Consider the following 13388-nt stretch of genomic DNA (forward strand, 5'->3'; position numbering starts at 1 on the left):
GTTCATTGTTAATCCTGCATGGTACTATATGCATAAACCATCAGTTCATCATTGGCTGGTCATCAAACATCTACATTGCTATTTGCTACGTATGTTGGATTATCTGAGAGATGATGCCTATCTCAATATTTTAAATGCTGCTAACTGGGATGGTTGCAATTATGGCATAAGACCAACATGAGGCTACATAGTTTAATTTTTCAAAACCTTAGATCTGTGACAAGCAACCCACCGTTGCTCATTGAAGAATGGGTCAGAACATAATGTTATTACAGAACATTATGAGCTCAATCTCTTCTGCATAAACATCAGATCCCACATCTTTGGGACAAAAACTTTGGTGCTGCTTACCTCATGACAAACCCCACTTTAGATGCACAAAAAACATATCAAAATAAATTTTCACATCAATGGCAAAGGGCTGCCTCCAACCAGCTGTGGATTCATTTTAACCTCCAAGTACAATCATCTTGATGACATCCTGATAAAGGCTCTCTCTCAGAATTGCTCAGATCGATGGATTATTGAATCTGAATCACTCTTGGATATACAGGGGTTTGTGAAGTCATCAACAAATCAAAATTTGAATTATCCAACCATTGAACTTTCAATGCCTCTAACTGTATCTTTAGAAACATGTCTTAAAACATTCTCTGAGCATTTAAACTTTCATTCAAAACTCAACTTAAAACATTATCTACTAACATGCCCCACCCCCAGCCAATGCCACTTGTTTCATCACCATCCTCATGAAATGTCCACTTCTATTTCAACATCATATGCAAATAAACAGAAAAGCATCACTATACTCATTGTGCTCTCACTTGTGATTCATTATTTTGAGGCAAAGAGAAAAATAGAAGGGTAAATATGTTAGTAGATATATAGATAGGTTGGTGGACAGTTGGATAGATAGAGAGAGAGAGAGAGGTGGATGGATAGAAAAAAGAGCTGGATGGATAGGTAGAGAGATAGATGGATAGGTAGAGAGATAGATGGATAGAGAGAGAGAGAGAGGAAATCCCACTTTTGGAGCAAAAAGATTCCCCAAAAGAGATTAAAAAGTCAGGGGGCATCAGGGCTACCGGGCGGCTCTGGGCCAATGAGTTGGATTGTGCGCACGCCGGGCCAGGCATGCTGAAAGTACACGGCATCGTAAACAACAAAGGTGTGATCTGGTGTATGATGCTGGTTGAACCGGGCCGCAAAGAAGGACCGGCCCTCGTAGCAGCTCTCGCACAGGTCAAAGCCCATCTTCTCCTTGCAGTCAACGCACTTATACCTCTTTCCCACAATCGGGTACATCTGCATGACCAGCCAGTAAAATAAATATGCCAAAAAAAATTTAGAATTTATTTTCAACAAAAACTTTCTTCCTGAGCTTAATGAAATCTCAATTTATTTCAAGATCTCACCCCGCAGTAGTCGCATCCAACCCAGTAATGAACCATGGTCATTTGGGAAGGATCCTCATTAGTGTGGCTCACAGGTTGCTCTGATTGCAGGACACCTGTCGTCGTTATTTAAAATTAAAATATGTATTAATTTTAGTTAGGACTGATAAATATGCTAAGAGAGAGAGATGAGAACAAATAGATAAGCATATCAATTGATGTTGGACAATGAGAACAAAGCGAGCATGTCGATGAAGATATTGAGAAAGGAAGCATATTAAAATGCATATAAACGGCCAGAACTTGAGAAAGAAATGAGTGAAAGAGAGATGGAAGGAGAGATGACGAAGTTATACAGATGAAACAGATGACTATGCATATAATGGGCAACAAAACATGTGGTTGATGACAGATAGATAAGCAGATAGCGAGAAATGGTGATATATCATACGAAGATAAAAACATATGGATATGCACATAAATGGACAGCATGGGGGAAAGATATGGATGTTTGATGAAGTTATACAGTGAAAATCCAATGGATGTCCATACAAATAGACAGCAGAAGAGAAGGAGATGGAAGATGGACAGAGATATATAATGAGAGAGGGAGAGAGAGAGAGAGACGTTGAATAAGTTCTAAACAGAAAAAGCAAATAGATATTCATAAAAATAGATAGCAAATGAGAAGGATATTAATGATAGACAGAGATCGAGAGAGGGTTGTCTAGAGAGAAAAACATATAGATATCTACATAAATAGACATCAAGTGAGAAGATGGATGATGGACATAGATCAAGAGAGAAAGAGAGAGATGGATATTGATGAAGATCTACGGTTAAAACGATAGATATCCACATAAATAGACAGCAAGTGAGAAGGAGATACCAACATAAATAGACAGTAAGTGAGAAGATGGATGACAGACGGAGATCGTGAGAGAAAGAGAGATGGATATTGATGAAGATCTACAATTAAAACGATTGATATCCACACAAATAGACAGCAAATGTGAAGGAGATGGATGATGACAGATCAAGAGAGAGAGAGAGAGAGAGGAATGTTGGAGTTATAAATAGAAAAACAGATGGGTATTACATATTAATAGAGAGCTAGGGAGAAGGTATGGCTGATTGACAGAGATCTAGTGAGAGAGTGATTACTTGAGGGTGCCATGGGTTGAACGGAAGCTCTCCTAGCCTCATACTCCTGGGGAAATATCATCTCCAAAATGGCGCTGAGAGGCAGACAAACCTGAGGCGGATCCCCGGATGAAGGGCCCCACAGATTTGGCATCTGCCTTTCTCTTTCATCAGGCTCGTCGCACAACGCTCACAGTAAGCTGGGACATATGAATCAAAGGACCAAATAACGTGACTTCAGGAGTCATGAAATATTATCTACCAGATAAATGAAATAAATTCTTTCAAAACTTCTCTTGAAGATAATTATCTGCTGGATAACGTTATCCAGCAGATAAACGATGAAAGTCAAAGTAAAGAAAACATGAACCATAAAATTAATCAAAAGAGAGTGCTTTTTTTTTGTCATCAATTGAAAGAGGGTTTCATGTTGAGCTAAGATGGCTGGCGAGTCCCATTAGGGATTTGTCAAAGAAAACCTAAAAAGGTCCATATGAATCAATATTTGGGAAGGAAAGTTTGTCTTCCAGACAGTTAAAAATAAGAGGTGTACCGAACGATGTATCAGTAGAATGTTCTGCTATCTCGAGGGCAAGGTTTTCTGTATTCAGAAATACTTGAGGTTTTGGGCATTCTAGCTTCTCATATTGATCTTATGCTCTCTTCTTTTGTGGTTCTTGATAAATCTCAATGAGGGCTCCATCACAGGGCGAGAGTGAGTTCCTGGGAGAGTAACAAACGAGGGAGGAGTCTCACCGTGTCCACAGTTGAGGACCGCAGGGCGGAAGAGCAGATGCTTGCACCCTGCGCAAAGAGCATCAGAGATGGATACTTCTCCATGTGTACAACCACCCTTGGGTGGCCTTTCATTTGAATCTGGAGCCGGCCAGCGTCCTGTATTGGAGGTGGCTTCTTCTGGAAAAGAAGCCCATGAGATACTCAGAAATTTGGAGGAGAAATTTTCTGGGAATTGTAAAGTAACGGTTCTACAGAATGACGGGAGCAGGGAGATAGAGAGACAGGGAGAGACCATACCATAGATATAGAGAGGCAAGAAGACGAGAAATGGAGGCGGATAGAGAGAGAGGGGGGAGCGGAGGGCACTCAACAGACTCGGGTGAGCAGAGTTACAGTTGAAGAACCGACTTAAAAGAGTAGAAGGAGAAACAGAGAGAGGAAACCACAACAAAAGTTTGAGAGGGACCAAGAATGAGCTAGAGAGAGGGAGAGGGAGAGCAACATGAGAACTGGGAAGCAAGCTAAAGAGAGACAGCTAGAGGAAAGCTGGAGAGAGAGAGAGAGAGACAAAGCCAAAAAGACCTTCCGAACAAGCTACAGGGAGAGATGAAAGAGAAGAATGGAGCCAAAATATTTTGTTTTTCGAAGAAACGGAATGGAGCCAAAAGATAGGTGACAGCTTCTAAAAGCTTCAAGATTCTTTTAGAGCCTTCTAGATGCTTCTAGAATCTTATGGAGTCCTCTTGACTATTCAAGAAGCTAATGAATCCTTCTAGAAGCTTGTGGGTCTTTCTAGGTGTTCTAGAAAGTTGCTTTTTTTTTAACTATGTGTTCTAGAAAGTTGTAGAAACCTTCTAGAATGGGAAGAGCAAGAGAGAGATAAAGAGACAAATATCGAATAAGACATGTTGAAGGAGCCGATATAGAAAGAAGAAGGAAAAGAAAGACATGATCGCCTGATAGAGATGCAGAGGAAACGGCGAAACGCTAAGTGATGTGCAAAGGAGATAAAAGGAGAAAATGCTTACCGCAGGAAGCAACCCCGATGAACCTTGTGGAAAAACAGTCGATCTCCTTTTCGCTCTCTAAGAATGATAAAACCAAAGTGAGGACCACATGAACTGGCCATGAAAGACTCTTAAATAAACTCTTTTGACAAAAGGCTTCTGAATTGATTATTCTTAGACTCACGAATGATGTAATCATTCTGTGGTAATTTTTAAGAACATTAAAATACGCATAAAAGACAAAATCTAACAGTTGAAAAATAAATGTAATAATGACTGCAGTTCACCTAGCACTTCATCCTCTCGCCTCTTATAATCTGTTGGCTTTAGTTTCCAGAGAAGATTGTGGAGCAAGTGGCAGACGGCAGGAAAATGTTTATATGGCTTCCTACAGATGGGACAGTGGGACTCCATGATCCCACTCATGGCCTGATGGACGCACCAAAAACAGGAGATATGGCCGCAAGCTGCTTTGCCAAAGAGGGATAGAATGTAGTGAGTACACCTAAAAAATTTGGGAACCCATCTGACAGTACAAAAAGTGTGGCAATGCAGAGTGTTCTCACCCAGAACAACCGGCTTGTAAATGAGATCCCTGAAAAAAATGTGAAAAGGATAAGACCAGACATTTTTATTTGCGTTGTTTCACAAGACATCGGAATTATCTCTGGAAGAAATGGAGAATGTGGAGAACCGTCACTGAGAACAAACAAACAAAAAACCAAAAATTGTACCTGGTGCATCAGGGTGGAAGTTACCTAGTTTGTCACTCATCAACATCAACCGCACTCATTAGCGAAGACTATGATGTCGTTAGTTTCAACCGCCCATGATGACGATGAGGTAGACAAATTTTCATACTATGGACGATCGATTTTGATGACGATGATATCATCGGAATTAGGACAACCATTGATCATCGTCATCATCATCTAGAGGATGTAGAGAGTGAGAAGATATGCCAAGATGCGGAAAGATGGATGACTCACAAGAGATTGTCTCCCTCCTCACCAAAAGGTTCCTCCCACAAAACTGATCCCCCTGATCCTTCATGATTCGCCATTCTGGCCCCCCCTGAATGGGTTCGTGCCATCTCCTTTTCCTTGAAAAACAAAATAACACTGAAGGGGTCTGATATTACCACCATTTCCCACTGATGGAACCACTTTTTTCCCATGTGGACGTCAGGGAAAGATCTTGGACGTCCCAGCATGTTGATATTGTAGTGGGAAGAGAACCTGTTATAATTGACATAGTTATTTGGTCGAGGGACGTATTGTCCTCACAGATACTTCCAACTTTCTAGAGAACAAGTCATTCTGGGCTGCAGAATGGCCTGATAAACAACAAAACAACTAGAATGGACAACATGTCCAACACCAACTCCACTGGATCATGACTATGCACATCAGGGTATCTAAAGGACATCGAGTTGATGGGCGACTTTCTTGGAAGCTGATAAGTTCTATTCAAGAAAATACCAAAAGAGGTGCGAGTACAAGCAAGGTCGGAGCACTGCCTACTCTGGGCATTGACCAAGTCAAGATCCAGACTTGGTTGGACACTATAAATAAAGTGGTCGTGAACCACATTAACACTTTTTGGCATTTTCTTTCTTTTGAAGGGAAGAAGCGACGGTTCACTCCGTCGGGGTCGACAGCGGGAGAGCATCGCTGACGGCAAATCGCTGCAACAATTCAAGAAGAGGAGGGAACCAGATCGTGGAAGGAGCTGCTTTCTCCAGAGAAGCCGTCTCGATTTGAGCTGCGGAAGGAGCTCGTCTTCGAGGAGGAGGGCCGTCCGTTCTGTCTATCTTCTTGATCTTAATTCTTCTTAACGCACATTTGGGAATTGAGGTTTCATACTGGAATTCTTACCAATTTCTACTATCGATACCTAGAGAGTATCAGAAGCAGGTGTCTGGAAGATCACTTATGTCCATTTAGAACATTGTAAAATGATAATGTAGCAAATCGTCAATCAGAATTGGTGTTTGGGCTTTTTCCTTTGCGACCAGCCATTAGCAATCAAATGAAGGTATATCCAGCAGAACCATAGTCTGAGCCCCAATTAAGGACTGACCAAAGGGACAACCTTGCGCTGTTTCTTGCATCAAAGTGATATCGTCACACTCTTGCTACCTACCTTGAGCTAGGTGACTCGCACACCCAAATGAACCTGAGTAGGCAAAAAATTCTCTCTCATTTTGAGTCCTGGCGGCCAAACTGTCTTCATAGTATGATAGAATAGGGTAGACCACTGTTTGTTGCAGCTTTACAACCAAAGATGATATGGAAAAAAGAACTCCATAGCTGGATAAGAATTACCACTTCTCGGGACAAAACTTTGACATTAACCTTCAACCTTTAGCAGAGTCGATGGATCTCTGAAGGTTGGCTTCAACATTTTTTGTCATGTTATTTGCTCTGAGTCCACTTCGGAAGGTCCACCCCGATTGTCACACTGATCTCCTGATCTGTTCCTAGTAAGGCATACAAAGAACTGTTGAAGTCGACATCCTGCTTTGGTAGGAAGTGAAGCAGCACCATTGCATTCCGCTGTAGCTTTTAGCACAGAATTAGGCCCTTGAATCTTAACATGGTACTGGAACCAAGGTCGAGGGTCTGAATCCCAGGAACAACACACTGTGCTCAGCAGAATGTGATGACACAGAATTTCGAAGGCAGCATCTATGTTTATTTGCAATAGATTTTCGTACAATGGTAGGCAGCAGGCACTTGAATCTTAACAGCGTTCACAAAGATTTCTCTGACCATACTTCCCATCATAATGCAAGCACAAAATTCTTCAAAAAAAATAGTGGAAACACAAACCTAGGATGGTAAACCTGGTATTCGAGACAATTGAGGAGTCCCCTTATTGATGTTCTTCCTCGCTCTTAGACCCTTGAGCAGGCTCCAGAGGTTGGATGCCACTTTACAGGGGGGTGAAGTTCATCACTCTGCCAGAGGATGAAAGACCGTGCACCTGATGTGCAGTTGTTGGCTCCACAGAAGTTCCATCCACCTCGTAAGGCATTGAGATTTTATTTGTCCATATGCACCAAATCAAGCATATGACATACTCTACTTGGCAAAAGCATGTTAATTCCAGCCACAATCTTCTGGAATGTGTGAATCTACCCATCTGCCTAAAGCTTTAACAGTCTTCGAAGTAGCTTGGATTGAAATATCAACTCTCAGACGTAGAATCGAGAGACAAGAGACACTTGTTGCCAGCCTTCGCTCATCAAATACGCAAGCAAAGAAACCCCATTGCACTACTGGAGCCCTAAAATCTAAGCCACATCACCCAAGCCGTGGGAGCATTGGCCGTCACAACAAAGAGCATGAATTTATTCTCCCCTTGAGGATTATCTCTTTCCTGCCCATAAAAAAATAGAATAAATAGGAGGTTTATTTTCATCGGGTCCGACCGGGAGATGATCACTCAACAGCCACTACGACGCAAATTTCACCAAAAATTCATCTCACGCCTTTTTGGAGGCTCTACATCTCCCATAAATTTATAAAATCTTTCTTTCACGAACCTAATCACTCAATCCGCAGACCAGATCAAACAGATCAAAGGATGAAACGCATAAACGAATTATAACACATTCTCGAGAATCGTGAAAGCCTGGCAGGATCGAAATCGTTATCACCAGCAAAATTAAAGTAAACTGAAAGAGAGAACGATTAAAAGATCTACATGCACAAGGACGGCGGATTTCAAATCTTACAAGCAAACACAGCAATCGAACGACTCGAGAGGCTCGGCGAGAGCAGACTGAGAGACAAGCTCTGTTGAACAAGCTCTGCCTTCTTCCGGCGGCGACGGCGACGGCGCCGCCTCTCCCGCCGCCGGAGTCCCCTCTCTGACTTTTGCCTCCATCGTCCGTGGCAAATCTCAATTCCGCCCTTTCCACGCGCTCTAACTGCCGCTATTTATAGGCCTCGATGCCGTAATTGGGCCAGAATTATAAATCAAGGCCCAACTCCAAATAGTATACTTCTACTTTTCTAGGTTGGTGTGGAAGAAGATATTTGAAATGGGCTAATCAGACATCCAGCTTTACGGATATTTTGATATAAAATGATGATATTAGATATTGGTTGCGCTAGTACTGTTAGGTTATCTGTCCTCATATCGGCATCTGTTTTCGTCTCAATGGTTGGATGAAGATATCCAAGATTAGTGTCGGATATTGGGTGTTTCCATATCTGGCGTTTAAAGTGAAATATAATTTAAAGAATTCATCATTTTACTGGGAGACATAAATGTGCAGTTTAGATATGTGAGTTTTATGTGTAGAATTAATATTTGTTAATAGAGTTTATCAGTATTCAATTAAATGATACCCGTTGAAAATGTTAGAGTTTTTACTTAGTCTGATGGACCCAGACTAAAGCCTGGGGTGGTCCAGACTAAAGCCTACAACTTGGTCAAACATATTTACTGCACATTAGGTAGAGGGTGGTGTTTATTATGAGTCGCGTTAATTGAAAACATTTATACTCTTTATTTATCTTTTTCTGCATGGGACAATGGGTGCTAACTTTTAAACCTGAAATCCAAAATTCGAGAGACCTATATGTGTATCATGACTTATTATGTGTGTGAATATTCAATATATGTTTACTATTGTATAATTGGTGTATTAAATCGTCTCGATGTCGTTTGGATAACAGATATTGGACAGGTGGACACTAGTCTCCACATTGAAATTGAACTTTGAGAGCCATGGAGATTATGCTAAATTGTTTGGTGTTTGTTGGGTTATAGCGGTCTTGATATGGATGAAGATTTCAAAATGATTCGCAGCGGAAGACTTTAGCAAAATTGTAATGGCATCAATAACATATTGAAATAGATTACCTTGGCACTGATCACACTCGTGATTCGTTTAATCCTCGAACAAGGCACATAGAGCTGCTCATATGTGCAGTCTCTATAAGTATCCACACAGTCATCGGCACGTCGAATCTCCTCCTTTTTTATTAGCCTCATTCAATCTCCTTCGTTGTCATTCTTCTGGCCCAATCGCATAGAGTGTGGAGAGGAAATGTGGAAGAAAGGAGAAGGAGAAAGCCCCTGAACAATTCTGGACTAGGTGAATTTCGTTTAGGGCCTTCCCCCTATTTATACTAAGTGAGTATTTTTCATTTGCATGTGACCCTCTAGGCCCCTGTATCAGTCCAATTAAGGACTCTAGCAGTCAAATAACCTTATTGGTCTTCCAAATTAATTAGTTATAACATTATATGGATTAATTAATGTCGTATCGATTTAACCCAATTGATAGGTCGAGTCTCCAACACGTGTGTTGCCAAGCTACACCTCGAGATCTAGAAGATACGAAGGAGTTTATATTGACTCATTCATGGAACATATTTTTTTATCAGTTACGATGTATATAAAATCCCATATCCACTTGATGCTCCTATGAGGACTTAGGGTATGGTCAACTATCGAACCCTAATCGATCATATGAGTTAGTACTAATGTGTTTGGAAATCATCGGAGAACTCTTGTCCAATATTTCACTGCCTTGGCTAAGGACTTCATTGCATCGTCTTCCTTGAGTTGTCACCTCTTATAATGAGGATAAGCGATCCCATCTTGACCACTCAGTCGTCTTCGTGAACTTCTTGATGCACCCGAACTATGGCTTTTTAATGTCGGACGTCATCTAGGACGTTGTCCGGTCGGCACCGAGTATGATGGCTCGATACCGATAAGGGATGGTGGTATCAAACGTCGACGGTGTTGTTGTCTGACGGATGAAACCCTTACGGGTTATGTAACTACGACATGATGAAATGCATCCTACGTGTCGTACGTGAAAGTTCTGACTCAAGGGAGGCCCCGAGCTCCGAGCTTGAACGGGGTCGTCAGGTGACGGCGACGGTGGCCTCTCGAACCTCGTCAGAGCGACGTAGGCACCTACAGTCGAACGGAATCAATCCGTAGGGCTCGCATGCAACGGACGGTCTTGTCCATACCGGTATGACACTCAAGTACATCATAGTTTTCTCTCAAAACCTCTCTCGCCTACCTTGCCCGAGTGCAGTGGAGTCAAGACGAATATTTACTGCAAGTGGTAATTAAACGAGCAATGGGAGAGGACAACGTACCTCGTCAACACGGCTCGTGGTGCAGAATTTTTTGACGGTCAGCGACTGTCGAAGCGGGTGGAGTGGAGAGGGGGCCGGAGAGCTAACGACGGCTCGACAGGTGATGTAGTGCCGGAGCGATGATAAAGGTCGGAGGAAGAGAGAGACTACCAAAAGGGCCACGGCGAGCTGACTCAAGCGTAATTCTAACCCGGGTGTGTCCCTATAGTGGATAGGTGCTGTAGGGTCAGGCAGGTGACGCGAGCAATGCGTCGGCACATCGACAATGCGCAGGTGGCCCACGTTCATTCGATCGTGGGTGGGGGTCCGACAACCAGTTACGTTTGTTTGAGAAGGGGTCCTTCAGTCGACCGGGGCATTTGAAGTCCACGGCCACCAAAGAACCAACAAACCAAGAGTTCCCACAAAATTCCACCAACTGGTCCTTCGGGTTCATTGGGTCAGCAGCATGCGTCAGGTTGATCGCCACTGGTGGGTAAGACAGCCTGCGTGGCGGAAGTTGGTGGCTCAGCAAGGGGCGTCCGCTGGGAGGTCGGTCGCGCATGAAGTTGGTTCGCATGGGGCGGATGAGGCCGCCTCCGAAGTAGACCTCGGTGGACAAGCCGATGGCGATCGCAGGTGGGCCAGAAAGGGCTGCCTCCGCACTGAACTTGCGTGGGATCAGCTTGTTAGCAACCGCCTGGGGTTCTTGCGCACCGTAAATTGACCGCATGGGGTGGATTTGGCTGCCTCCTTACCCGACCTTGGTGGGATCCGGCTGATGGTGACCGCCTAGAGATCTGGTGCAGTTGAATTTGACGCCCAGAGATCTGACGCCCAGAAATTGACCGCGCTGGTTTGGAGTTGCATGCCTCAACAGTTGAATCCAGGTGGGATTTAGTTGTTAGTGACCGCGTGGGGGTTCTGGCGCACCAGAAATTGACCGCGCGGGATCGGATTTGTCCGTTGCGGATCTTCACTTGCATGGAGTGCCGGGCGGAAGGGGAAAGCTTCGTCGAGATGGTCAACCACTCCAGTAGAAAAGGACGATGACTCACGAGGGAGAAATGAAGTTGGGGAGGGGGAAGTCGACTCCCTACCTCCCAATTTCCTTCCCTTTGCCCCTTATGCTCTCTCTTCCTCCTCCCTCTGTATTCTTCTCTGAACGAGGAAAGGGAGACCAGAAAATAAACAACACGATTTTCTTCCTTGTTCTTCCTAGTCTGAATGAGTAGGGCGCCCCCTCTTCCCTTATAAAGGGGAGAGGTCAAATGGGCCCCCAAATTAGGTCAACAAGGGTGGGGGGGGAGAAGAAGGGTCCATTAAGGGGGCCCTTATATAATGGGCCCCCTCATTACAACATAAAGAGGAGAAATTAAAATAAAAATAAAAAAAAGAAAGAAACAAGGGCACAAGGAAGGTGGTCCAAAATGTCCAAGGACCCCTCCCCAAGGACGACAAAACACAACACAAGGTTTGTCAAAGTGCGACAAAAACGGACGAATACGAAGACATGAAAACACGAGAAAAAGAAACACGAGAAAACAAGAACGATGAAAAACAAAATGCGATGGTCAAGCATCTTTCACCCCGCTTTCAATGATGGTGGCCGGCGGTGTGGACGACGTCGTCGGTTATTCTTGACGACATACACCATCACTATTTAGATACCATGATTAGGGACACGTAGATCATAGTCAAAGTACAATTGTTTGTCCACAAGACGTCTTTGGTGTCTCAGGTTTAAGGACCTCTTACACAACCACGATGTGAACCAATCTAATTGACAGTTCAGTATAATATAATTCAGAGATTCATACGGGTGATTCAGTGAACTCTTTCCACTAAAGAGCACCCACTATCTATCCATAGTGAGAGATTGATGAAAATATATGTGGCCGACAAGCCAATCACTCATTCCACTTCTCGTTCGATGTTTATTGGTATAACATATTCATTATATTGCACGTGTGATGCTTATAATGAAGTCCATGAATACATGATCGAACTTAATGAATTATGATAAGATCGTAATACGGAGATCACTAGTCTTTAAGCATGTGTTATAACTATTCCTATTCAAAGGATACGCGAGAAGGACATCGAAGTATCCGGATAGAATAACACTATCTAGCCTCATTCATATAATGAGTATGGTCAGTCCCGAGCCATTATTGTGGAGACACTAACGATAGATAGTCGGTACTCCTTGGTGAAAAGAGTTCATTCAATTGATCCGTACGAATCCTTGAATGGTATTATACTAAACTGTCAATCAGGTTGATTCACGTCACCGTTGTGTAAGTGGCCCTTAGACCTGAGACACTAGTGATGTCTTGTGGATGGACGGTTGTACTCTGACTATTGGCCAACGAGTCTCTAATCATGTAATTCTAAACGGTCTTAGTTCTAGTGCATCAAGAAGTTCATGAAGACAATTTAGTGGTCAAGATGGGATCGTCCGTCCTTGGTATAAGAGGTGACAGCTCAAGGAAGACGATGCGATGAAGTCCTTGGCCAAGGCAGTGAAATATTGGAGAAGAGTTCTCTAGTGATTTTTGAATGCATCAGTACTAACTCGGATGACCAATTAGGATTTGATAGTTGACCATACCTTAAGTCGTCCAAGGAGCGTCAAGTGAATGAGGGACTATACATACACGGAAACCGATGAAGAACAAATTCCATGTAGTGAGTTGATACACACTCCTTTGTATCTTCTAGAACACGAAGTGTAACTTGGCACCCCATGTGTTGGAGACTCGACCTATCGATTGGGTTAAATTAATCCGACATTAATTAATCTATATGATGATATAGTCAATTAATTTGGAAGGCCAATAAAAGTCATTAGGCTGTTGGAGTCATTAACTAGACTGATACATGGCCCTAGAGGGTCACACGCAAATGGTCTTTTGAACGTCAGAAGATATACTTAAGTTTTTGGGGTTTTAATGAAAAATACCCACTTAGTATAAATAGGGGAAGGA

The 13388-nt window shown here is 42.9% G+C and overlaps 1 protein-coding gene across 1 annotated transcript; it reads right to left on the minus strand.

Annotated features, from left to right (window-relative positions):
• Positions 1-904: 904 nt before the first annotated feature.
• Positions 905-8176, minus strand: PRT1 (proteolysis 1). The gene is made up of 9 exons (XM_078583761.1): positions 8025-8176; positions 4849-4877; positions 4570-4749; positions 4304-4360; positions 4224-4231; positions 3294-3452; positions 2559-2649; positions 1416-1510; positions 905-1305 (listed from the first exon to the last, which is right to left on the minus strand). Exons 1-9 carry the CDS (start codon positions 8174-8176, stop codon positions 1066-1068), a joined length of 1011 nt encoding a protein of 336 aa, XP_078439887.1. The 3' UTR covers positions 905-1065.
• Positions 8177-13388: the final 5212 nt, after the last annotated feature.

Source organism: Wolffia australiana, chromosome 12, assembly GCF_029677425.1.
Source record: "Wolffia australiana isolate 7733 chromosome 12, ASM2967742v1".
NCBI classification, from domain to species: domain Eukaryota; kingdom Viridiplantae; phylum Streptophyta; class Magnoliopsida; order Alismatales; family Araceae; genus Wolffia; species Wolffia australiana.

Excerpts from the sequence above, each read along its gene's own strand:
- PRT1 (XM_078583761.1), bottom strand. The coding sequence starts at position 8,176 with ATGGAGGCAAAAGTCAGAGAGGGGACTCCGGCGGCGGGAGAGGCGGCG. Across the intron at positions 4,361-4,569 it reads GCGAGAGGATGAAGTGCTAG|AGAGCGAAAAGGAGATCGAC; the intron begins GTGAACTGCAGT and ends TATCATTCTTAG. Across the intron at positions 1,511-2,558 it reads TCAACCCATGGCACCCTCAA|GTGTCCTGCAATCAGAGCAA; the intron begins GTAATCACTCTC and ends TAACGACGACAG.